This window comes from Atheta coriaria, unplaced genomic scaffold (genome assembly GCF_025399875.1).
Source record: "Atheta coriaria isolate IRGN ID8LTWV9N9 unplaced genomic scaffold, Caltech_Dcor_3.1 hic_scaffold_6_pilon, whole genome shotgun sequence".
NCBI lineage: Eukaryota > Metazoa > Arthropoda > Insecta > Coleoptera > Staphylinidae > Dalotia > Dalotia coriaria.
In genome coordinates this window covers 3331829-3357600 of record NW_027045448.1, presented here as the reverse complement: position 1 = coordinate 3357600, position 25772 = coordinate 3331829, and the positions used below count along the sequence as shown (strand labels likewise).

The window sequence follows — 25772 nt, the reverse complement described above, 5'->3', positions numbered from 1 at the left end:
AGCCACTTGTCAATTGCTTAAAACTATCATATTTGCCATGATAATTTTGACGCTATTGAACAGATGTCATCCAAAGGTTATCGGCCCAAAAAATGTGAGTCATTTCTTATCAACATAACAATCCTTGAAGGCAGGCATTATGCCTGGCCAAACATGAACTCTTTTGTGCATATAAAGATTGAAAAACAAAAGGCTGTTACCAAGATTCGCTATGGAACAGATGCACCGTACTACAATGAAGTAATCATGATTTTTACTAATATCATATTTCATGAATAGAACAACTAAACAATTATTTTCTTGTAGTATTTTGTGTTTGAGTTTAAGAAGATGGAACTTAGCAAATTGCTGGATAATCATTTAACCCTGACAGTAATTATTTATTATGTTGAGAATTATATTTGTTATCATTTAAACACTTTCGGTTTCAAGGTGTACCGACCAAGAGCTTGCTGCAAACTTCGTAAAATACTTGGCTATGTTACTTTAGACTTCGCAACTATATGGGAAGAAAAAGATCACCAATTTTATAGAAAATGGGCAATTTTAAGTAGTCCGAAATCTAACTTTTCCGGTCCAATGGGATTCCTAAAAGTCACAATTAGCATTTTAACCGAAGGTCAGATACCAAGCATCCCAATTGTAAACCCTTTAAGTGATAATGAAATCGAAGGGTAATGTAACATGTTTTGTCCTCTTATGATAAATATTTTAGACACAAATATTTTTAGAAATATACTGCTACCTGAAGGCGTGACTGAAAGAAAAAAGGCTCTTTTTATTTTTAAGTTATACAGAGGTTTTGATATCATAAAGATGAGACGTGGGACTTCGGTGATAGAGGATAATATACCAGAAAATGAAATGACAGATTCAGAAAAAAATAATTTGCCAGATGTTGGAATAAAAATATCATTTGCAGGATTATCTGTAATAAAAATGTCTAAAAGTGAATGTACATTAATAAATTTGACTATTCACAGGGCCAATCTTCTGTTAAAAAACGAACGTCATATCCAGTCTGGAACGAAAGTATTACAATATCGGAATTGTATCCTCCACTTAGTCAACGTATTAAATTTGAACTTTTCTACAAGCATAAACGGTCGAATGCTGTCCATGTAACCAGATATATTAATTTGCATTCGTTATGCAGCTACAAACCTAATGGTTTTTTACCAACATTTGGCCCATGTTATCTGCATTTTTATAAAACTTGTGCAATGGGCGAAGAGTATGTTGGAAAGGTTTTGATTGCGATGGAAACTTTGGTATTTTCAGACGCACCAACTAAAACTAGATGCACTTTTAATGATGAAATTCCTCCAGTTTTTGACGTATTTATAAATTATATAGTTTTAGCACTTTGACATTTGTTTCAAATTTCAGCCCAACTTATGGGAAATTGAAAATGTATTTCTGTTCGCAACAATTGCAAATGTATCAGTTGTTGATAAACGATATACAAAACAACTAATCTCGTTTGAGTTGAATTGGGGTAGAATGCAAATCCTTAAAGATACAGAAAATAATATAGATATTACACCACACGTTGTAACACCAAAATACAAACCATTTACAACAAATGAAGAGTTTTGGTGTATAAACTTTGACGGTACCATTCCATGCATGCACATTATTAATTATTATCCTAGTTTACGTAGGAGAATGTATAAAACCAATCAAATTGATAAACTGATCACAACCATGGTATTTCGTTATATATTTTATGTATTTTATTCACATTAGATGATTTTACAGGCAGAAAAATTGCAGGAAATTAAACACTTATTTAAATCGGATATTTTTGTAAGTAATAGTGATATAATTGGAGAAAAATTGCAGGAATATTTTGATTATGTGTCCAGTTCTTGCCAAAGATTTATTGAATTATCTAAAACATCCCAACAATTGTATGAGACCAAACAAGACATTAATAAAAACCGGCTCATCACAGATGAATTCACAGAATTAGTAACAGCATGCAAAAGTGCATATATTTCACGAATGAAAAAGAAGTCTTACCAAACGGCAGAAAAATTTTATATGCAATTGCTGAAATTACTGGATTATGTATGTTTATTGTCTAAAAAAAATTTCAATTAATTTATTTGTATACACAGCCACAAGAATGTTGGCCTAATGTATATCTCTGGATGAAAAATGGTAACCGAAAAACTGAATGCCTACGTTTCGCACCTCGCGAACTCATATATTCAGATATTCCCGAAGAAAAAGGCAAGTACTGTGGCCAATTAAATAATTTTTATTTTATGACCAACAAATATTCTAAGTCATTATCACCGGTCGTATGCAAAGTGGAACTTTTCCTTTGGCTGGGTCTAGAACATCAGATGCAGTACTGTTTTGAGGCGATTCCTGATGGCTTCAAAATGCCAGAAATTATTACGCAAGGCGAGAAACACAGCGATGCAGTAAACAAGTACTCAAGAATACCAAAATATCTCATTTTAGAGGATTATGTGGTACGTGGCCAGATTTTCGTGCAACATACATTGTTGCTATGCAATTGCGTTTTAGGTTTTCAATGGACGTGTTCATATCTATCAAGGTCGATTCGTACTTGCGTTTGATTATACTGGTTTATCGGACTTTATGGCACGCGTTATCATCCATGATCAATCAAAGCATACACGGGTAAATTTAAAAATAACTAAAGTATTCAAAGTACTAACTAAACGTTTGCAGCCACTTAAAAAGACACTTAATCCAATTTGGGATGAGACACTGATATTCAAAAACTTGGTATGTTATGGCACACGCCAAGAAATTACAAACAAGCCTCCACCTATTGTTCTAGAAGTCAACGATCAAGATAAATGGGTAAACTTTTATACATATTTAATCAACTACAATCATAAATTAATCATTAGGTATTAATTATGTAGCTATATTTGATTAGTTTAGACTTTACACTTTCAAACATTAGAATTTGATTTAATTTATTGATTAGATCGATCTGCTTAACCTTGAAAATTTTATTATATTTAATCAAGGAAAAACCGCAGATAAACCAATTTTATTTCAGTCATTGGAATATGTTGGATTTTGTTTGATTCAGCCAACAATTAAATTTAAAGATGAAACTTATTCTCCTCCAAAATTTCCTCCAAAACTTGAATGGCATACAATCAAAATAGACGAGGTGGAAGTTGGACAAGTATTGGCATGTGTTGAATTTTTCGAAGTGAGTTCAATAGTGTTATTTAATTATAGTGTAAATATTGAAGTATTGATTCACATAGATTTCGGAAACCGATGAGGATAATCTTATGGTTCCCGAAAATGGGCTCACTATGTCAATTCCAGAAGATATTCGCCCAATTTTGGTCAACTATCGTTTTGAATTGTTTATCTGGGGTGTCCGCCATTTAAAAAAACTGAGGCACGTGCCAATCAAAGCACCCAAAATTGTTATTGAATGTAATGAGTATAAAATAGAAACGGAAATTGCCAAAATTCAGAATTTAAACTTTTCCAAGACCTTGTGGGTAGTCGATATGGTACAATAATTAATTTCTTTATCTGTATATGGTGTTAATTTTATACTTTTATTAGCAATTGCCAAGTGTGCTAAGCTTCATTCCTCCAATTATGATAAAACTCTTTGAATGCAAACATTTTGGGCGATGCCATTACGCAGGCACGCATTTGAGCTTTATTCAAGAATTTATGTATCAACCGATTAGTTTAACAGAATACAAAAGTAAAATGAAAGAGGCAGTGCGCACTTCCTTGCAAAGCATCGCCAGCAAAACTCAGTCCGAATTGGAAGAACAATTAGAAGACCTGCGCAAACAGAAAAGGCGTGAGGAACGAAAAAAATACATGAAATGGCGGTTTCAATTAATTTGTAGCGCAAGTAATTTTTGTGGACTTTGCAAGATGTGCCGCAAAGCAGGTTGGAAGTGTTTTAAGAAAAGTTTGCGTTTCATCTGTTGTTTTCTTCTGTGTTGCGGCTGCGGTCGCATGTTCAAGAAAAATAAAAAGAAGTTGCAAAAAGACGATGAACCATTGAAGTTTTTTCGCACCAAGGAGACCGTGATTGATGTGGCTGATACAGAAGTCAATGATATTAAAGATTGGTGGAGTAAATACTTCAATTCGCTTGGAGTATGTTATATAAATTTGGTTATATTTTTAGTATTGCAATGATTCGTTAATCATCACCTACTTTACCTACTTTAAAACTTAAAGTGACATGTAATCATGATATTTTAAATCAATTTCATTAATTTGCGCAAACAAGTTACAAATACTGATTTCACGGAATGTTTATCAATTAGATATCAATTGCGTTTTAAGTTGTTATTTCCAAAATAATTTTATATTTTTCAGGATCCATACACTCAAGCCGATAATCTATTTGATGTTAATTTTAAAGTTAAGGTGCGTAAGCCTGGATATGGCAAAGTTTAATTAAAAGTGATAAGCAAATTTTTATCTAGATTTTTAACAGCGAGCTAGAACAACACTTCAATCATTTTGAAGACGTGTTCGATACTCATCGCATTTATCGTGGTAAAACCATTGGTGATAAATATGAAGATGAAAAAGCCCAAATTGCCACCGTAAAGTGCAAGATACGAGCATACAAATGGGAAGATAATGGCAATTATAACAATTTCATAACTCCACAAGGCAAATTACTGAAAGATGGATTTTTCACTGAGTTACCTTCAAATATTGAAACGCCATTCATTCTGCGCATTTACTGCGTGCGGGGGATTAAATTACGTCCCGCCGATCAATCAGGTTCTTGTGATTCATATATTGTAATCCGTTTAAATCAGCAAGTAATCGATGATAAGAAAAATTTTGTGCCGAAAAGTGCTGATCCATTTTACGGAAAGTATGTTTGCATACTATATTAGGCATAGCCTGCCCCCTCGTATTCAATAGCTTAACCATTTAAAACTAGCTGTTTGAGGAATCTGTCCATATGCATATAAATAGTTTTTAAGCTATTTCCCAGCAGAGTTCGGGCTGTAGCCTAGATTGAGTTATAGCTTTATATTGATTAGTTTGATAAAAGTAAGAATAACACATTAATTCTGCCCAGATGCTTTGAAATGGAAGGAGTATTCCCGAAAGACAATACCGTGAAGGTTTCAATATATGATTGGGACAAGCATACGCATTCGGATCTTATTGGACAGACACAGATCGATATCGAAAATCGTTTCTATAGTCGACATCGTGCTTATTGTGGCTTACCATTTGAATACACCTTGTAAAAAAAATAATTACACAAAATTATATTTTCTACAAAGATTATCTATACATTTAGATTTGGAGAAACGCCATGGCGAGATAAGCAAGAACCAACAGAAATATTACAACGTTTATGCGAAACTCATAATTTACCAATGCCTCAATACAAAGATGAAAACAAACTTGTGATTGGACATCAAGTATTCGTAATGCCTCCTGAAAAAGGTATAAATTTATATTTTAAAGTTGTTTCCTGTTTATATTTGAAAATACAATTTTATACTCGACAGCTAGAGAAGCCGAACCGGAGTTTGTAAAAAAGGAAATGTTAGCGTTATTCGTTTTGCACAAATGGAATGAAATCCCAATTCATGGTTTCCATCTTGTTCCCGAACACGTAGAAACCCGTTCATTGTTTCATCCCGACACTCCCGGAATCGAACAGGTGTATTTTGCATTTATTCCGTTTCATACATTTTCGTTTACCGTTATGCTTGTGTTATAAGGGTAAACTGCAAATGTGGATCGACATTTTTCCAATTGGCGACACGCCAATGCCACATCAAGTAAACATTAAAACTCGAGCGCCGGTTTCGTATGAACTTCGTGTCATCATCTGGAATACAGATCAAGTTGTTCTTAACGAAGACGATTTCTTTGGAGATCGAAAGTCTGATATTTATGTCAAAGGGTAAAAGTTAAACAAAAAAAACTTCTTTAAACTAAATGCGTGCAACACTCACTTCTCATTAACAAATAATGAAACCTAATGCCAATCATATGTATTATTACAGATTAATATAAGCATATTTCTGTGTTTATAGATGGTTAACAGACCCTGGAAATGCACAGGAAACTGATGTTCATTATCGTTCCCTTACCGGCGAAGGAAATTTTAATTGGCGATTTGTTTTCATCTTCGACTATCTCTCTGCCGAGAACATGATAATCGAAAAGAAGAAGAACACGGCATTTGATGTGACGCAAACCAAACAAAAATTACCCTGTCGCCTCACGTTGCAAGTTTGGGACAATGACGTGTTCTCAAAGGACGACTTTTTGGGTAAGTATTATAAACATAAATGGATAATTACACCTAATTATGTCTCTAGGGTCAATGACATTCTACTTGAATCGCATGCCAAGAGGTGCAAAGCATGCGCGTCAATGTACCATTCGTACATTTGAGGAAGCGCCTCGTTTCAACCTGTTTAAAATTAAGCGCACCAGAGGTTGGTGGCCGTTCCAAACAAAGCAAAAAAACAACCACATGAAATCGATTGTTTCAGTAAGGCGCCAATCAAAATAGTTTTTTTTTAATTTTGAGCTGGTTTTTATGAATCTTTAAGGGAAAATTGGAAGCTGAATTTGAGTTGGTTACTATGGATCAAGCTAGTATTGCGCCTGCAGGGTTAGGAAGGAATCCACCGCAACCGTTGCCTCCACCAAAGTAAGTAGTGACAAATCTACTTATTATGTCAAATAAAACCGTAAAGTTTAACAAATTCTGAAACCATATATTCTACTTTAGTAAAAATTTAATTTACTATAAAATTTAATTTCCCATTATTTAAAAATCCAAACAACAGTGGTACCTTATTGTTAATATAAAAGCATGCCGAAAGCTGTGTAGGCAGGTTTTGTGTTAATTGCTTAAATTTGTTATTTCCATATTCAGTCTAGAATTTTTGCTTATATGAATTAAGGTCTCGATTACGGTTATAACCATTTTACATCGTTAAACGTATTTTAATGAAGGGCTATGCGATACAGTGTTGGCATACCTACACATATTAGAGTGTAGACTCTCCAATGTTGAGTGTAGTCAATGGGTGAACCAAATGTACACTGTTATAAATTATACTACTTCACAATATCAACATATAAATAGCATATCTACAGCAAATATTTGATTAATATGCAATTTGTATTAATTTTTGACAACTAATATTTCTGCGCTATATTGTATATTTTCTAGATATATATTTTACTCATCAATTGAATCATCAAGTAATACTCTAATGTGGTATTCTGCACAAACTAATGAGTTCTGATTTGTTTTATTGTTATTTTTATTATGATTTTTATTATTATTGTTGTGCCGGATGTGTTTTTCATTGAAAACTAATTAATGAATCCTAGCAATATCACAATAGAAGATTCTTTGAATCCTTACGTGGAGTATCAATTATTGAATGATACTGTTGCCTTGTGTTATGTAATTATTATATAGACTAAATGTTTCAGGCGTCCATCAACATCGTTTAATTGGCTTTTCAATCCCTGGAAAACCTGCAGATTTATAATATGGAAAGGTTTAAAGTGGAAACTAGTAATCTGTCTGATTATTGTTCTGGGAGCACTTTTCTTCGGTCTCTTTGTGTATAGTATGCCCGGATACAGCGTAAAGAAATTATTGGGAGCTTAGTCATGGAAAGCCAAATAATTATTTTGTTATAAAAACTTATGCGATAACAAAATATTATTGATTTATATTCTTAATCTGTAGTGCTCCACGTTGATTTTGTGTTCAAACGTGTTTTGCCTTAGTAGTATATTCAACTGTCGTCTCAATTGTATGCCAATAAAACAAAATTTAAAATACTTATAGATTTTATCAATATTATCAACATTGTTTATTTATATAGCGATATCCGCCATCTGAGACTGGCTTTATCCCATCCAAACTGGGTCCTGCTAGAATATTCATTTTACAGCGACAAGTCTCAATCCAACCATTGGGAAATGAGGAGTGTGAGTACGAAATTATTTTTGCAGTGACAGGGTTTGAACCTGCTAGAGTTGAACACATACAACTGGGTACAACATCCCATTCGATATCAGTATATAGGTATTAGCTATATAAGATAAGTACCGTTTCGATTAGCGTCACGTAATTTGGGATTTTAATAATTTGTGCACAAATTTCTATAAAAATTTATTGATCCACTTTTTCATTTTGTTATCCAGTTTTATTAATCATGTAACAAAATGACCCTACAATTTCAACAGTACCGTTTAAATTTCAAATTAAGCAAAACACTACGAGAGCAAAGACCAGGCTTTATTTATGAATTCTATACACACATATCGATACTTTAAAATAGCATTGAATGTGGTATAGATTCTTGGATTTGATGCTACTGACGAGAAACATTCGTTTGAGATATGATGTTGCGCTGCCCCGCGCGCCAACTCCAACAAAAGCTTCTAAAATATTGTTTCAAAAATTATGATTTTCTTCTTTTTTCTTCTTCTTTTTACTTTATATACGCACGACAAGCCGTGTGTAAAGCACTTTACTCACAAGCATTATCTACGGGGCAGTGCTTGCACCTGCGCATTTACCTATATAAAGCAGACGCTGCTGTAACAGTAGTGTGGGAGCGAATTTCCATGATTAAAAATTCAAAGATTCTAATTCAAAAACCTATACGTGGAAATACTGTGCAAGTAGAAAAGATAGCGTATGCATCACGTGGCTAAACGATGTTAAACACTCGATTGATGAAACGTTCGCTACGCTTTTTTCACAATGCTTTCTTCTACCAATCGTATATTGATAATAGTATTTAGATTATAGTTAATAAAAATCCTTGAATGTGGTTCAAAGTAATAAGTATTAGTAATATACACAACTTGCAACTATTTAAAGCTTTGCATATTCAAGTGTTTCCACATTGAATACGTTCTTTAATTTTCTGTTTAATATAATCTGAGCATACACCATATCTATGTCTTAGTAAATTAAAAATTTTGAAAAAAAATTATTTCTAGAGTACAGATTGACATGCTTAAAACATATGACAAATATATCGTAATATTTCACAACTTTTAATCATCCGGGCATCTGAATAACACACTGTATGCTAGCAGCAATTTGATTACATTTATCCTGATTAGTTCGTGACGGAGTTGATGGGACGTGCGGACGCGTCGACACGTTCACGGGGACGATTGACGATGAATAAAGAGGAGGCGGCATTACGTCGGGGTGTGTAGTCAACGACACTTGCCACTTGATGAAAACATTTGTTACATCAGAAAATAACAAAAAGCAACTGATTTCAAATGAACACCAGAATATTTAAATAACAATCATGCTATATAATACGATGAGCTAACTAGTTTTGTTTCAGGTAAGTAAAAGCGTTCATCAAACAGATATTTTTCTATATGTGCTGGATAGATCTATTAAAAAATATCAATCGCTATTGCTCAGAGAAAATATTTACATTTCAAGTTTATGAACACTTTCCTCCGCTTTATTGCTTGGCGCGAATGAGTTATTACGGTTACTGTTCCCACAACGTCCTGCCTAGTTTTAGTGAGGATTTATTTTCGTGGCAATTGCGTGCAATTGGCTGCGCATCATTGGCATCGCAAATATCCAACTTCGAATAAAATGCCCAACTTCCTATACGTAATCAGTCTGTTACGTTCGTGGCGCATCGACGCTGAGGAGACCGTGCGTCCGATGAATCCGCCAACGCCTATCATTCAAGTTATACCCAACATATACGATGCCGACCAGCATACCGTCGATGTTAAGAAACAGAAAGCTCTGCAAGAAATCCTTCAGCAGCTACCATCAGCACCATCGCAGCTAGAAGCGTTGCCACCGCCAGCAGTTCGCAATACTGGTTCGACCAAGGCAATGGATTCAATTTCAAACGACAAGAAGGAAGATTCCCCTTACACATCTGAAAATAATAATGAAGCTAGAAACGTAAGTGCTATATATATATATATATATATAAATTATAAATAAAATATTTTTAATCACTCATTCGAGCCGATACTGAAAATTTATACCTGGTTTTCATAATTATTTAAATGAATACATAGTATTTGCACTAAGTATTTTTTTGTATATGTTAAAATCAATACAAATGCATATTTAACTTATTTGGCAATTATATCGAGTGGGAAAAATGTAGCGCGTGGCGTGTCATTGTGATGATTACAAGACTTGACAGATGGCCAACCAAGATAACATCATACATTCCGAAAAGTTCGTAATTTGTAATTAGTTTATTGCAATGCATAGTTAAACGTTGCATGATTTTATGCCCATTTGAAAAAAATAGTAATACCACTAATACTACTTTAGTATTTATTTGTATTTATACAATATTTTAATTAACAGAGAATAATACCCACTTGTAATTATTGGTGAATAATTACACCTTTTGTTATTACGGTTATTATAGCATATTAATGTGTATTTTTATTTTGTCCATAATTACATTATCTCTATTCGGCTTGAATAGCATTCGACATTGCTTTGGGAAACCAGGGAAATAAAGAATTGAACAATTACGTTCACCTACAAAATTTCGGGAAATAAGAAATAATAAGAAAGAAAAAAATGCATACAAAAATAATAGGGTATCGGTACACAATTTGCTCTTGTGCCATTCTATATTCGCTGATTTTACTGGTAATAAAAACACTTTACAACTTGTTTATTAACTTGTGAAATACATAAAAGTTGATGAGCATTATATGTATCAATCAAAAATACATCTAAATATTATTTTCTAGTGAGAAATATGCTTTTGTACGTAAAAAAATCACTTTAATTAAATTTCAAGTTAGAAATACGTGAAAAAATTTACTTCATCTGAATATAATTATACTTAGTAATGAGTCGTATTGAGCTGGCGCGAATATTCATTATTAGAATTTTTTTTCTTTAAATTAAAATTGAACTTGTTGGCAATGTCCCCACATAATAATTCCAAGTTAAGTTAGTTTTTATTAAAAATCCACGCAGACGAAGTCGAAGGCAGAAACTAGTAAATAAATAATCACATTTATTATTTCGTATACGTTTTTGCCATACAATGTGATGCCATCAATCAAAGATATTTTTTTAATAACAAAACATACAGCACATGTATTTAAATATACATTTGTTCCATTCTTACGATATTTTTACATTTCAAGTTTTACTAAATATTCGTAAGAAAACAAATTAAGCATTTGTATTGACATTGAAATAATGAGAGTGTGAATGCGTGTTAAATAAAGCGACAAGTATAAAATTTCAGTACCTACTCACATAAGTGATTAAAGGTGTATAATTTATTGACAACGAAAAACGACATCTATGATGAGGCAGTATTTAAATGACATGCCTTTGTGCGTTTTATATTTTATACTTTATACGTTATATGATACAAGTAGTATCAAATTAGTTTTAGATTTCATAGTAACCACTAACAAAGCTGATTTTGCTTACTCTCCTAAGGTATTATCTAATCACAAAATTGTTAATTAGTACGCAAAAATTTAACTGTCATTTGAGAAATATAAGACATGTCTACTTTAATGGTGATATATGGTTGAATTAGAATTTTAATTTCATTAATCAACCTCTCATGAAAATATAAGGTGTTGTCGAATTAATTTCACATTTTTTAAAACTGTTAACACAATCATCCTAATTACAAAGCTGAAAAGAGATAGTCGTATTTATTAACGAAGTCATTACTTGTTTTGCATCACTCATATTACATACGTCAATAAAATGAACTATTTACCTTACGCACTAATGGAATTAATAATATTGAGTTACTTACATTTGGATGCGAATAATGAAAAATGTTTCAACGCAAAAGAGAAAATTAATAACAGTGAAACAACGCGACTAAACAAGTCTAGACGCGGTTTATGTATGCGATAGTACATACAGTTAGTTGTAGAGAGTTTATTAGAAATTAATGTAGAAATATGCATGAAACTGGTGTATGTATTTACGGCATCATTAAAATGTTTTGATATAATGCCGAAGCTTTTCATATTTAAAGCTTATAATCATTGTTTTAGAATTGGAATGGACTTTTATCAAAACTGCGATATTTTCGTCCATGGAATTTATTGATGCAAAGCGCTCCTGGAGACTCAGCCGAATTGCAAGGAATGTTGCCATCAGGAATAACCATTGAAAAGTCGGTGGAGGGAAAAGGAAAAGATATTGCGGATGGTGGTGCCAGCGGCGGAGGTGGAGGAGGTGGCGCAGAGCCAGGGATTTGTCTAATGATTGAAAGTCCTTTTCGTATACTTCGTGTAAGTAAATTTACTAAGTGAATTTTATCCAAACAAAAATTACATTTTTTTATGCACATATTTTCCAATTACATAATTTTTATAAAATTTATAATTTTTTCGAAATTATTCACTTTGATAAAGTTTTTTTTTATTTGATTTTTGTTTTATCTTGCTAACGTATGCATGACTATTGTTTAAATTAATTTATAATAACGTGTTGTGGTGCTTTGATAATACTTGTGTACGTGTGCGGCAGTTAAAAATAGATAATGCGCAATATATGTTCACTCACAACTCAAAACTACGTTATTATGGAATTATTCACATCTTCCTGATTCAATTTATAAAAGTTGACAACTATTTGGCAAGAAGCCTCGACTATACCATCAATTTCATTCTTTATAACATAACAATAGTGATTATAAGCAGTGTGGTAAAATTATTGAAGCAAATATAATATAATTATTATAACGATTATAATAATTATTATAATTAATTAATATTAGGTATGATTTTGTTGCTTGACCTATGGCGGTAAACACTATTGGTTAAACTGCCGTTTAGCGCACTTAATTCTTAATATTTTTAATTATCATATATTTACAATCGACGTTCCTGCTGGATGGACGGAAATTGTGTTTGATATAAACTTTTGGAATAAATGCTATTCAACAGTTCAAAATATATATTAATAACAGGCGCGGCGAACTTCGTGACCCCTTTTTTTGTGAAAATTTCCGAACTTTACGAAATACTTTTTTGCTATATATGCTTGCCTCGACTTCGCTCGGTTTATGTAACGTTACCGGGAAATGTGCCACTTCTGCTTAATTCAAGTCAGTTCGATTCTCCATAATTCCTTGTATTGACACTTTTGATGTATGGAAAGTGATTTACCCGTTCAATTATAAGAGGCAAAATTGTTATTCAACATAGTGATAACTTCAACATTATTTTGTAAATTACGCTTTCCCGTTTTGATCATAGCGGCGGGGTCTAGATTTATGATGCCATATATTTAAAAAAAAAAAGCATACGAATGCAATAAGAGTTTTGTCTCTCAACGCTGCCTGTGCTATTCTTTAGTCTCATTGTCTTGATGATTCTGGGCTTGGAATAACGTCGATAAACCTCTAAACCAGTGCTCTAAACGCATGAAACACCGTTTTGCTTTAGAGAAAAATGCGAGTTGGATATTTCAGTATTTGCATCAACGGTTACATGTCACACTAAATCCACTAATGCAATGCTGTGCTTATAGTCGAAATAGCCGATTGTATATGCATAAAACGTACATTGACCACGAGAATTTAGAATTTACCCCTTTTTTTCGTTTGCTACTTCAAATTCTCTAAAGCCATGCTATCAGCAATTCGAGTTTTATTGTGTAATAACAAGCCACTATTGGTCGGTGGCAGAGCTTCCACAAAAAATAACATAAAATAAATATAACCTTGTTTTCAACTAAACTGATATAATATCTAAGAAAATGCTAAATGCAGAGCATATACCTATATATTGCTTCCTATAGAAAGGCAAAGCAAAAACAGTTTTTTTGAGTGGCATTATTGTGTTTCAAAACTCTCTGTTAACAAATAAATAGTGTTAGGTATATCAGAAAATAAATTAACAATGAAATGGCGTTTGCTTTAGAAAACTCTCCGAATATTTACTATAACAAGTAGTATAAAGGAAAGAAATATCACTGATCCCAATGACACACAAAAACAAGAAGAAACCTGACATGATTGCGTATGCTCGGGCAATGTTATTTAATCAAAATAAATATTGATATATTACATTTCTTGACATATAAAAGGGCAGTGTGGAGACCAATGTCGTATATTTATATTTGATACATTAAAAAGGTGCACTTTGGATGGATTTTCATCATTTATTTTGATCAAGCCTAGAAGTATCAATGAATCCTTAAAAATGGAGTCTCTTTTAAAAATCAACTTAGTAATATATACTAAGATGCGTTTACGTATTTTAGGTTGTATTTTTTTTGAGTCTCAAACACGTATTCAGCTTCTCTTCAGACAGACATGAAGTATTATTCGTCAATTTTTGACTGACATGTTAATTGTTAGACCTTAATAGAATCGGAGTCTAGAGTCCATTTATATTTTATGTTTTAACAAATTTTACAATTTATTGACAATTTTGTTTATATTTATATATATATTTATCAGAATAGCTTTAATATTATATCATATTATAAAATTGTGTCTATATATTATAAGCCCTTTGTTAGTAGACGAAATTTTCTTAAAAAGCCATTACTATCTACTTACGTTTACTTGTATTTATGCATTCTTCAAAATTCCTCTTCAAAGGCAATTTGGGATAATTAGCAATCTCTCAAGGGATGTAGCAGAGGCAAGTGTGCGCAATGAACATGCAACATGTACCACAAGTGCTTTGCGTTCACAAAGGGCGATGTCGTGCAGCTAATTGTTTATTAATTTATTTAAAACATAAATTAGCAGCGCTCAGACAATTATTAACGTTTACAGATGCAATCAAAATAATTACAGGGATATATTTCTAGAAACAATGTTTTGTCTAGGGTTGATCAATTTATTTTGCGCAGGTAGGTATAGATAATTGAAAATTGAGAATTGTAAACTCTCAAAAGTTAATTAAAATTAAAATATATCACAATTTTTTATATAGATTTATTTCAAAATACATATTTAAATGCATATTTAGAATTTAGTAGTTTGTTATGATTTTTTGGAATGATTTAAAAATTTATAGTATTTTGAATTGTGATATAACTCTAACTAAAGTAAAATATTAAGATTAAAGTTAACATTGACATTGAAACCAGAACGCCCTGCGTGAGGAGCAGGTTTTGCGTCGCGTCGCAACGGCACTTGCCAGCCAGGACGCGACGCCGCCAGGCAGGAGCACAACGCCAGTCATCTTCTTTCGGCCGCGTTAAACGGACGCGTCCCGAATAAACAGCCAAATGCACTCTCAACGGCGCAAAAAGTTCTCTTAGTTGTATTTGTTTTGGACACAAAGTTATTTGTAATTTTAACAAAAAAGTTAATATAACCAACAAAAACCGAGCCAAGAAATAAACTGAAACCATAAAAACCAATTTTAATGCTATTTTTAAACTACAATACAAATGATTGCACCAAAATCTATCAAAATGTTCAATAACGCGACATCTTCTGTGCTCAACCGATTCAATTTGCATTCGAATCGAGACAACGGCGTTAAGGGATCGCTACGATTAGCAAAGCAGTGGACTAAAGTCCTCGGCTGGCAGAATTTCAACATGCGGAAATTGTCACCCGAGGAGCTCATTGAGGTGAGCCCGATACGTGCCCATAATAGAAAGACCCAATTAATTATATGTAATAAGAACACTGACTTGAATTGTGTTTTTTTTAATATCTAGAACATATTCTGAGAACATGTTTCAAATAAATATTTGAAATAATTATCATGAATATCCAAAAACAAATGTTGCAATTTGATCTACCTACTGCTAATTAAAGAGTTGTATTACGAAAATTTAAAGTCCTTTCCTAATGATATCATGAAAACAGAATTAACATTTTTTATTCAGATTGCCGAGTAATGAAAATATAATTGTAACGCAAAATTTTACTTTGCAAGTATATTTCTGGAATCAGTGATTTTATGGAATAGTAGTTTGAAATACATTTACTGTAAGTTGTTTTTACTATTATTTAAATTTTACCATTGATTTAAATAGATAATTATAAAAAAATATTGAATAATGAATTATTGAGTTACATATAATTGTAGTTGTAAACATACTATTAAAATTTATGAAGAAGTTTTAATTACAAACTCAAAATGTTTGTGGTGGCCTATAATGCTTTAATTGAGAAACATATTCAAAAAAATCAAAACAAAGTTTAAAAACAATTTAACTTGATTTGAAGAATTTTGTTTTCCATTTTTGAATGATTAGAAATGGTTTACACAATTTTAACACTTTACAACGGTAAAAATTTAATTGAAATTTTTGTTTTGCTTTTCGTTAAATTGTATTTTAAACTCACATATGAATTAAAATGAATTGGAATCAAGTTTTTTATTTAAAAAATTTAAAAACATTCAAATTCAAAATGTTTGACTTGAGTTAGCAAGCACATTAAATAGAAATCTTTCACTTTTATTTTTAAAACAAATTCCATTACTGTTGATTACCTACTCTTATTTGATGTTTCTATTTGTGATTTAAAATAAAACAATAAACAATTATTTTTTGTCGGAAATTTAACGCAAAAGCAGATTTTTTTCAAGTTGAGCGAAAGAGAAGCAAATATTGGTGCAAAGGTAATGCAACCAAATATTAAAATTAGTTAAATATAAATCTATACTTTTTGTCATTTTGTAATATTTTCTATCATATCTATATTATCTAATAATTGGTTTGCAAATATTAAAATCTTTTTGTTATTTTTTATACGAGTATGTCCGTTCAGAATTCAACAGACTAGTAATTTAATACGTGTTGTTCCATTTATTTGTAAAACAATAATGTTTTGTTTGTAATAAGAGAGACAACTCTTCGGGATTCAAATTTTCTGGAAATTATTTGAAACTAATTGGTATTTCATTGTGCCACAATCAAACACACGTTTTTTATTTAGCTTAAACCCAGATTTAATTCAAAACAACACAGTGTATCATTATATTCACAGCGAACCCTGATGTAACAAAATTAGACTAGGTATCAAACTTTATTAAAAATCAAATTTAAATAACTATATTAAGAACATTAAATATGTATTAAATTAACTGCCTAGCATTTCTTGCCGTCGCGCGACTGTTGGGTATATTTTGATATGAAAAATAGAAATAAGTAAAGATGGTGTAAGCAGACAAATAGCAATTACTCTGGTGTCCTACGCTTTGCCTGTTTGCGCATAAATTTGGTCGTCCTTTGCATATTAATTGGCAACGCTCAGGATGCTACCCATATTTATATGACACAAAACATCAACATTTATTTTTTTTAAATCTTTATGCTAAAAATGTTTTAAACGGTTCACTTGACAAGCGCGTATCAAATTTTCGTTGCATATTATTGCTACTTCACTTTTGATAGTTTGTACATATCAATTACAAATGCAAATTGGAATTTATTTGCACTTCATCCCGTTCGAATTTTGTGATTTCCAATTGTCTGCATGAATGTAATAAATGACCCAAAACGATATTTAAAATGTTCATACTTTAATTTTGCAATTTGGCAGTTTTGAGTTATAACTTTTGCTTATTCTCAGGCTGCGGAAAGTGGTAATTTGGAAACTTTTAAAAGATTGTATTTTGCTGAGCCCACCCGCCTCGCAATCCAGGATATACGGGGTCGTACTGCAACGCATCAGGCAGCTGCACGCAATCGTAAAAACATTCTTGAATTCATTGTCGCACAAGGTGGTGGTAAGTACTACTTCTATCGTTTTGTTAGCATGAACATCTAAATAAAGTTGGGGTGACACTTTATCAAAACGAATTTGCTAACTATTTAACTAAACATGAAACTAGTACAAAAAATCAACTACCCAAATACAACCGTAACATTAACATTAACATCAACTACATAATTATTATAGAAGTTTTAATTGCATGTACACAATTGTCGAAATTGGTCATGTACTTGCGTGAAACTTATTATTTTAGAATAACAAAACCTTAAAATTTATGCATTGACAAATAAATGCTTTTTGATTGTTTTCTGACGTATTCTGAATAAGTGTTGCTATAATCATTAATGAGATAACAAACTGCAATTAAACACAAAGCAAATATTTTTCTTGTGTTTCCGTAATAATTAAATTGAAAGTGAAACAAATCTCAATTTAAAAATCAATGTTGCCATTACCTTATACAATACGTATCTATTTCAAATCAGGTGCAAATGTTTGTCACATCTTGTTTTTAAACATAATACTCTTGTTCAACAGACATGAACGTACTGGATAATGCGGGTAACACACCACTTCACGTCGCAGTCGAGAACGAAGCACTAGATGCGGTCGATTATCTTTTGGAAGTGTAAGTAAACATATTTAATCTGTTTTTGTCAGATTTTTGTCATACACATGTGATTTATCTCCAACATATTCTACATTTTTATTTTATTAACAATATGATTCCATAACAGTGAATTAAGTATCAAGAGGCTAAAGTGGGACATTACTCACGAGATTGATTGAGGGAGAGTGAGCGTAGCGAGCGTTTAATCAAGTGTGTTTTACGACATTAAGCCACGTGATGCTTACGCTATTTTTTCTACTTCCACTCTAGTTTCACGTTGAAGATTTTGTATTCCTACATTTGTATTTTAAATCATCGAAATTTACAAAATGTAAAGTTATAAGTTTGACTGCTTTGACGTGTTTGACAGACTTATCTTCTTTTGCTCCGTATGCAAATGCGCAGGCACAAGCTCCGTCTCGTAGATAATGCCCGTAGTTAATAAATATTACTCAAGGCTTAGCCGTCCGTATATAAAGTACCATTTTTTGTGTCTAAAACCCATGGAAAAATTGGCGTTTTATAGTTGGAGGCAGAAAAATATAGTTTTATTCATTTCATATTTATAATCATGTCTTTAAACATTTTTGCATAAACTTCCAGAGGCGTGCAGACAAATATATTAAACGAAAAAAAGCAAGCACCCATTCATCTCGTCACCGAGTTGGACAAGGTGAGCGTGCTTAAAGTCATGGGTAAACATCGCGATAAGATCGACATTCAACAGGGTGGCGAACATGGCCGCACTGCACTTCACATTGCGGCGATCTTCGATTTTGAAGAATGCGCTAAAATATTGGTAGGAGTTATTATACCATCGATTAAATTTTTCATTTCATCTGTTACTAAAATTATTGAATTTTAGTTATTGTAACAAGTTACAATATTGTATTTGTTTTGTTCAGATGGAAAAGTTTGACGCAAGTCCGCGAAAACCATGCAACAATGGCTACTACCCCATCCATGAAGCTGCAAAGAACGCTTCATCCAAAAGTCTCGAAGTGTTTCTGCAGTGGGGCGAGTCTAGAGGTTGCTCTCGGGCAGAGATGATCTCGTTCTTCGATTCGGAAGGCAACGTTCCTCTTCACTCAGCTGTCCATGGTGGAGACATCAAAGCAGTAGAACTATGTCTTAAGTCTGGAGCAAAAATCTCGACGCAACAACACGACCTCTCTACCCCAGTACACCTCGCTTGTGCACAAGGTGCCACTGAAATAGTCAAATTAATGTTCCGCCTGCAACCAGAAGAGAAAACTATATGTTTAGCCTCCATGGATGTGCAGAAAATGACGCCAGTTCATTGCGCCGCCATGTTTGATCATCCCGAAATTGTGGAGTACTTGATCATGGAAGGTGCTGACGTAAACGTTATAGATAAGGAAAAGCGATCTCCATTGTTGCTGGCTGCATTAAGAGGAGGATGGAGAACCGTAGACACTCTCATTCGGCTTGGTGCAGACATTAACATCAAAGATTGCAACCGACGAAATGTGTTACATTTAGTGGTAATGAACGGTGGCCGCTTAGAGCAATTTGCAGCAGAAGTGAGTAAGGTAATGTGCATGTTTTGGCTTCTTATCTTCTCTTTTAGGGTTGAAGTTTTACAGAATACAAACAGTCCCTCAGTGTTGATACAGAGATGACTATAGGCAAAAGGGGAATTTGTTAATCTGTGCAGGCACGGGAACTGAGTACTCCCAAAATATACGAGATTAATGAATTCTCATCAGTTAAATCCATATATTCTGCAGCATATCGTAAACAATAACTTCTTATATTATTTGCTATAGTTCACACTTAGATGAAGGGCATTACATGAGCACCGTTAGTTGCTTAAGTTAATTACATAAAAACTAATTTGAAGTAAATGTTAGAAGTAATATATACCAAATAGTTTAGTTGCATATGATGTAATTAAGTGACCTGTAAACTAAAGTGCGTAAAAATGTGTAGTTTAAATATATCATGATTTCATTTTTTCCGGCAACAACAGGCGCAGTCCCAGGCCAGCCTTCTCCAACTTCTGAACGAGAAAGACTCCACTGGCTGCTCTCCGCTGCACTATGCCAGCCGGGAAGGACACATTCGCAGTTTAGAAAATTTGATACGTCTGGGAGCATGCATAAACCTAAAAAATAACAATAACGAAAGCCCACTTCATTTTGCTGCAAGGTAATTAAACTACTTCAATTTTCTAATTGTACCAAGTTTTCTTTAAATAAGTTACGTTTAAAAGTATTGTTATTCCATAATTGCAAACCTAGAACGTTTTAAGTAATAAATGATTTTGTTTGGTTTGTATACGTAGATACGGTCGGTTCAACACGGTACGGCAATTGCTTGATTCAGAAAAGGGCACTTTCATTATCAACGAAAGCGACGGCGAAGGATTGACACCGCTCCACATCGCCTCCAAACAAGGACACACACGTGTTGTGCAATTACTGCTAAATCGCGGCGCGCTCTTGCATCGCGATCATAATGGACGCAATCCACTGCATTTGGCAGCAATGAATGGCTATACACAGACTATTGAAATGCTTTACTCTGTGCACTCTCATTTATTAGATCAAACTGATAAGGACGGGGTAAGTACCAATCGTTTAAGAATAATTTAAAAAAGTATATTAAAACAATACATAGTTTTAAGTAGTCAGGAAATAAAATGATGTTAATTTAATTCAAACTTTTTTGTTCATAGAATACTGCACTTCACTTAGCGACAATGGAAAATAAACCTAACTCTATTGTCCTCCTGTTGTCAATTGGTTGCAAACTTTTATACAACTGCATGGAAATGAGCGCAATGGACTACGCAATTTATTACAAGTTTCCAGAAGCTGCGCTAGCAATGGTCACGCACGAAGACAGGTGAATTATTATCACTTTGTGAAACGTAAATATGTGCTTTATTTAGAATTTATCGCTCTAGAGCTGAGGAAGTCATGACGCTGAAATCGAACAAACATCCATGTGTGACGCTTGCGTTGATAGCTTCCATGCCGAGAGTGTTTGAAGCCGTACAGGACAAGTGCATAACAAAGGCCAACTGTAAGAAAGACTCAAAGTCATTTTACGTAAGTCAATCCCACGTAACTGTAACATTATAATTAATTTATATTATTGATATTTATAGATTAAATACAGTTTCTCGTGTTTGCAATGCCCACAATTCTATGCCGAAATGGATGGCAAGCCGGGTTCGGCATTCAACGTGGCCAAACCAATTCCTTTGCCAGCTTTAAATGTAAGAAATTAACAAAAACAAAATACTTCAGTTACACTTGTTTTCGATTAATTTACAGGCAATGGTCAACCATGGACGCGTCGAGTTGTTGGCACATCCACTCAGTCAAAAATATCTCCAAATGAAATGGAACTCCTATGGGAAATACTTTCATCTAGCGAATGTATTATTTTATAGTATATTCTTGGGTTTTGTCACGTGCTTCTCTTCGCAGCTAATGAACACGCAGGAACCCTCTGAAGAGTTTCTCAAATCAATTGAAAACTCTACATTTAGAACGGTGAGATTCTAAATGAAAGCAAATGCATTGTTTTGTTTACGGAAATTCACATGAACATATTTTAGGAATTGTTAAATCAATATCATGAAGAGCATCGCATTACTCCAATGATGTACATGAGCGCTTTGGGAACAATGACTTACATCGGTTTAAATTCAATACGTGAAATGATACAAATCTATCAACAAAAATACTTATACTTTCTGGATCCTATCAACTTGGTTTCATGGGTGCTTTATACCTCTTCGATCATTATGGTTGGGCCGATATTTATTGAGGGCACGCCTGACGTTCAATATTCTTGCGCGTCACTAACTGTTTTCTTGAGCTGGCTAAATTTGCTGCTGCTTCTGCAAAGATTCGACCAAGTTGGAATATACGTCGTGATGTTCTTAGAGATTTTACAAACTTTGATCAAAGTACTAATGGTATTTTCCATTTTGATAATTGCATTTGGGATGGCGTTTTATATCCTATTATCACGGGTAAGATTACACCTAAAGTTTTGTTCTCTAAATATATTATGTAATCAAATTTTAATCTTGTGTTGCAGGGTCAACATGTGTCGTTCAAAACCATTCCGATGTCGCTAGTGAGAACGTTTTCGATGATGCTTGGAGAAATTGACTTCTTGGGCACATATGTGCAGCCATTTTACTCCCAAGCCGCACCACGTACTCTCCCGTTTCCACTACCGACTTTTCTAATGCTTGGCATCTTTATGGTGCTGATGCCAATTCTGTTAATGAACCTGCTAATTGGTCTTGCTGTAGGAGACATTGAATCAGTGAGGCGGAATGCTCAGCTTAAACGTTTGGCAATGCAGGTTTGTTCCGAAATCAGAAATACTCGTACATATAAATGAATTTAAATTAAATACAAATTTTATATCTTAATTACTACCAACGGATATTACTATATATATATATATATATTACTGGTTTTATAGGTGGTGTTACACACAGAGTTAGAACGTAAATTGCCGCAAATGTTACTGGAAAAGGTAGACAAATGCCACATAATCGAATATCCTAATGACACCAAGTGTAAGCTCGGATTCCTCGATTCAATTCTTCGCAAATGGTTCGGCAATCCATTTTCTGATGACGGTGCGTATCAGCCATCCTTGTTAGATCAAATTCGCATGCGTTAAGTATTGAACGAGCTAGCTTTCGACGCATTCTTAGGATAATTACAGTTTTTATTTCATTTCTTCTGGATTATTTACTACTTTTGTAGGGCTATAATATTTAGCTATTTCAGGCACTAAAGCTGTAGACCGATCGCCATGGCAATGTAACAGATCACAGATAATCGGTAGGGGCATGATTTACATTCGACGTTATGCGTTTTTGTGCATTTACTCACTCTGCTGAAAAGCTTTCACTGCTTTGCAAATTTATGTAAATATTCACTTTATATGTGCATTATTCAAACGATGTGTCAGTGCCTTATACTAGGTAACAAACTTGTTTCGTTTTTGTTCTTTGTTACAAATTATACTTTTAAAGGTCTTGACATGGTCATGGAAAGCAGTGAGGATTACGTCGTGCACGAAATAGACAAAACAAAGAAAAAGTTGAGAGATATTGCCATCATGATGGAAAGTCAACAACAACTATTAAGGCTCATCGTTCAAGTAAGTAAATTCAATAATTTCGAAACTTTCAGGCGTACAATGCATATTGATTTTCAGAAAATGGAAATTAAAACAGAAGCTGACGATGTTGATGAAGGTGTTCCACCAAGCGAAATGCATTGCACGGGGCACTCCAGCAAATGGACGTCGCCGAAAATTCGCAAGAAATTACGCTCGGCAATCAGTTTTAACAAAGGCCAGCACAATTAAGATTATAATCCCTATTAATCAATTTATTAATATCTTTGAAGTTGTTAAGTGTTATGAATAAGGAAATGCAGGGTCAAAGAGATACAGTTAAGGCATTACTTATTACAAATTTATATATAGATCAATTTTACCCAAAGAGGTATTGCATGTAATAATATATAGTAAAAGGAAATTGCAACTCAAACAATTTTGTTTCTACTGGGATCAACTTTATTCTGGGCAATGAAAAAGTTAATCGTTTTAATGCACAACCAGTTAATTCTTTACTTAAATGTACTTATTAAATGTGATATTCTTAAAACATTAAAAGTATTTCTTGTAGAATATATTCATATGCATATTGGGTATTTTAATAAATATGTATTGAAAGTTAAAATTAAATTATCAAGTTCGCCTGTTAATCAGATCAAAATAAATTGTTAATAAACAGAATACAGAAGTTTCCATATTAATATATTCGAAAAAGACTGGTACAAATAAAATACAATGATAACATACAGTAATATGCATTAAAAAGTAAAAAATGAAGACGAAAATCACAATAATAGCTAAAATAACTAGTGTATCTGCAAAAGCAAATTATTTCTTCACTGGCCCAGGTATTTCCTCGGGTTTAACGTGCTTTAAAATCCATGGATGTTTGAGCACACTCTTCAAATCCATTCGACCTTCAGGATTCACTACCAAAAGTCCGCGAATTAGATCGCGCGCTTCTTCACACACGAAGTCCGGAAAACGGTAATTAACCGACATGATACGTGCGTAAGTGTCATCATAATTTGTAGTTTCGAACGGTGGCTTTCCGACAAGGAGTTCATAAGTCAGAATACCAACGCTCCATAAATCAATCTTTTCATTGTAAGTTTCACCCTTAACCATTTCAGGACAGAGATAATCCAACGTTCCGCAAAGTGTAGTACGTCGAGAAGATGGAGCGTGAACTGACCATCCAAAGTCTGATATCTTCAGGTCTCCCTTACTGTCCAGTAACAAGTTCTCTGGTTTTATATCACGATGTATAACTTTTTTACTGTGACAATATAACAATGCATCAGACATTTGGTAGATGTACTTAGCTGCCTGTGCATCATCAAATCTTTGATTAGGTTGTTGCAGCAAACTTTTGTAAAGAGCACCTAAAAATAAGCAAAATTTCAAAATTTAGGATCTAAAGCATTGTCAAAATCTACTCAATATAATATCACTCAACACCACATAATACAGTAGAAAATAAGTCATATAAACAACTACTTGATACAAAATAAACATAAATCACTTGCCTTTGGGTGCATATTCTAAAATTAAATAAACTCTTGATTCATCATGAAAATACCCATACATTCTCAAAATATTTGGGTGTCGAAGATGAGTCTGAATTTCAATCTCTCTCCTTACTTGATGTTCATTATGTGTCTCTTGAATAGAAGCTTTGAACAATACTTTTATAGCCACAATAAATTTAGACGTCTTTTCTCTTGCCAAGTAGACATTGGCAAACTTGCCTCGTCCTAGTGGCTTACCAATATCAAAATCATCTAGCACCCAGACTCGACTGGCTTGATCAGTCTTCCCAGCACTCGTCTGAGATATTTTTTTCTTTTCTACTTCATTTTTACTACCTGTTGCTGCAGTTGCATTTTTCTTCACTAAACCATTAGTAATAGGGGCAACTTTGTTACTCTCAATTTTACTTTCAATCGCATTGTCACTCTTTTGTAGGTTGATCTGGTTTGAAGTTTTTAAGGGTATTGCAGGTAATTTATTAGGTTTCAAATCCTTCCTCTCTGGCTTTTTGACGATACGCGTGTTTTTAGCTGCTGGTACTACGGGACAAAGATTCGTTTTCTTAGCGTTTGAAGCAGACATTTTTTAAAACAGTAAGTACATATAAACGTAAGGTAGAAACTTTATCCGCAAAGCAAAAGTGGCATGAGAAAAGTTGACGGGGTGCTTGACGGATACTATCGAAACCGTTTATAACCACATTTATAACATTTGAAACGCCAACGGTTGCTTATGAGCGATTGCGCGCAGTGGAGATCATGCTCGGATCAGTTTCGGCCAAGTTC

At 33.4% G+C, this 25772-nt stretch overlaps 3 protein-coding genes across 6 annotated transcripts; 2 read left to right on the top strand and 1 right to left on the bottom strand.

Annotated features, from left to right (window-relative positions):
• The first annotated feature begins 57 nt into the window (after positions 1-57).
• Positions 58-7738, top strand: mfr (ferlin misfire). The gene is made up of 23 exons (XM_065305574.1): positions 58-240; positions 307-372; positions 433-674; positions 732-930; positions 984-1337; positions 1390-1710; positions 1762-2073; positions 2124-2486; positions 2542-2658; positions 2710-2844; positions 3050-3208; positions 3267-3524; positions 3580-4134; positions 4360-4410; positions 4470-4873; positions 5084-5254; positions 5312-5460; positions 5526-5680; positions 5742-5926; positions 6060-6298; positions 6348-6523; positions 6585-6685; positions 7483-7738. The coding sequence occupies exons 1-23, from the start codon at positions 64-66 to the stop codon at positions 7661-7663; spliced, it is 5070 nt and encodes a 1689-aa protein (XP_065161646.1). The 5' UTR covers positions 58-63; the 3' UTR covers positions 7664-7738.
• A 1497-nt stretch (positions 7739-9235) lies between these two features.
• TrpA1 (Transient receptor potential cation channel A1) lies at positions 9236-24041 on the top strand. Of its 4 annotated transcripts, XM_065305160.1 has the most exons (19): positions 9236-9374; positions 9558-9964; positions 12070-12309; positions 17574-17730; positions 18255-18345; positions 18931-19126; positions 19233-19880; positions 20321-20499; positions 20636-20915; positions 21029-21198; positions 21260-21404; positions 21464-21574; positions 21633-21854; positions 21920-22339; positions 22408-22680; positions 22804-22963; positions 23118-23171; positions 23366-23493; positions 23551-24041. In XM_065305160.1, exons 2-19 carry the CDS (start codon positions 9641-9643, stop codon positions 23701-23703), a joined length of 3951 nt encoding a protein of 1316 aa, XP_065161232.1. In that variant the 5' UTR covers positions 9236-9374; positions 9558-9640; the 3' UTR covers positions 23704-24041. The 4 variants fall into 4 exon arrangements, with proteins under 4 accessions (XP_065161232.1, XP_065161233.1, XP_065161234.1 ...); XM_065305161.1 differs by lacking the exon at positions 23118-23171; XM_065305162.1 differs by lacking the exons at positions 9236-9374; positions 9558-9964; positions 12070-12309 and adding an exon at positions 15242-15619.
• Positions 24042-24139: 98 nt separating this feature from the next.
• On the bottom strand, positions 24140-25712 carry LOC135794033 (aurora kinase C-like). Its single transcript, XM_065305165.1, has 2 exons — positions 24984-25712; positions 24140-24839 (listed from the first exon to the last, which is right to left on the bottom strand). The coding sequence occupies exons 1-2, from the start codon at positions 25567-25569 to the stop codon at positions 24283-24285; spliced, it is 1143 nt and encodes a 380-aa protein (XP_065161237.1). The 5' UTR covers positions 25570-25712; the 3' UTR covers positions 24140-24282.
• Between the last annotated feature and the right edge of the window lie 60 nt (positions 25713-25772).

Bases quoted from the DNA above. Each gene is read 5' to 3' on its own strand.
- mfr (XM_065305574.1), top strand. From the start codon at position 64: ATGTCATCCAAAGGTTATCGGCCCAAAAAATGTGAGTCATTTCTTATC. The intron at 5,255-5,311 runs GTAAAAAAAATA...CTATACATTTAG, and splicing joins TTACCATTTGAATACACCTT to ATTTGGAGAAACGCCATGGC. The intron at 5,681-5,741 runs GTGTATTTTGCA...TTGTGTTATAAG, and splicing joins ACACTCCCGGAATCGAACAG to GGTAAACTGCAAATGTGGAT.
- TrpA1 (XM_065305160.1), top strand. From the start codon at position 9,641: ATGCCCAACTTCCTATACGTAATCAGTCTGTTACGTTCGTGGCGCATC. The intron at 18,346-18,930 runs GTAAGTAAACAT...ATAAACTTCCAG, and splicing joins GTCGATTATCTTTTGGAAGT to AGGCGTGCAGACAAATATAT. The intron at 22,340-22,407 runs GTAAGATTACAC...CTTGTGTTGCAG, and splicing joins TTTATATCCTATTATCACGG to GGTCAACATGTGTCGTTCAA.
- LOC135794033 (XM_065305165.1), bottom strand. From the start codon at position 25,569: ATGTCTGCTTCAAACGCTAAGAAAACGAATCTTTGTCCCGTAGTACCA. The intron at 24,840-24,983 runs GCAAGTGATTTA...GCTTATTTTTAG, and splicing joins TTTAGAATATGCACCCAAAG to GTGCTCTTTACAAAAGTTTG.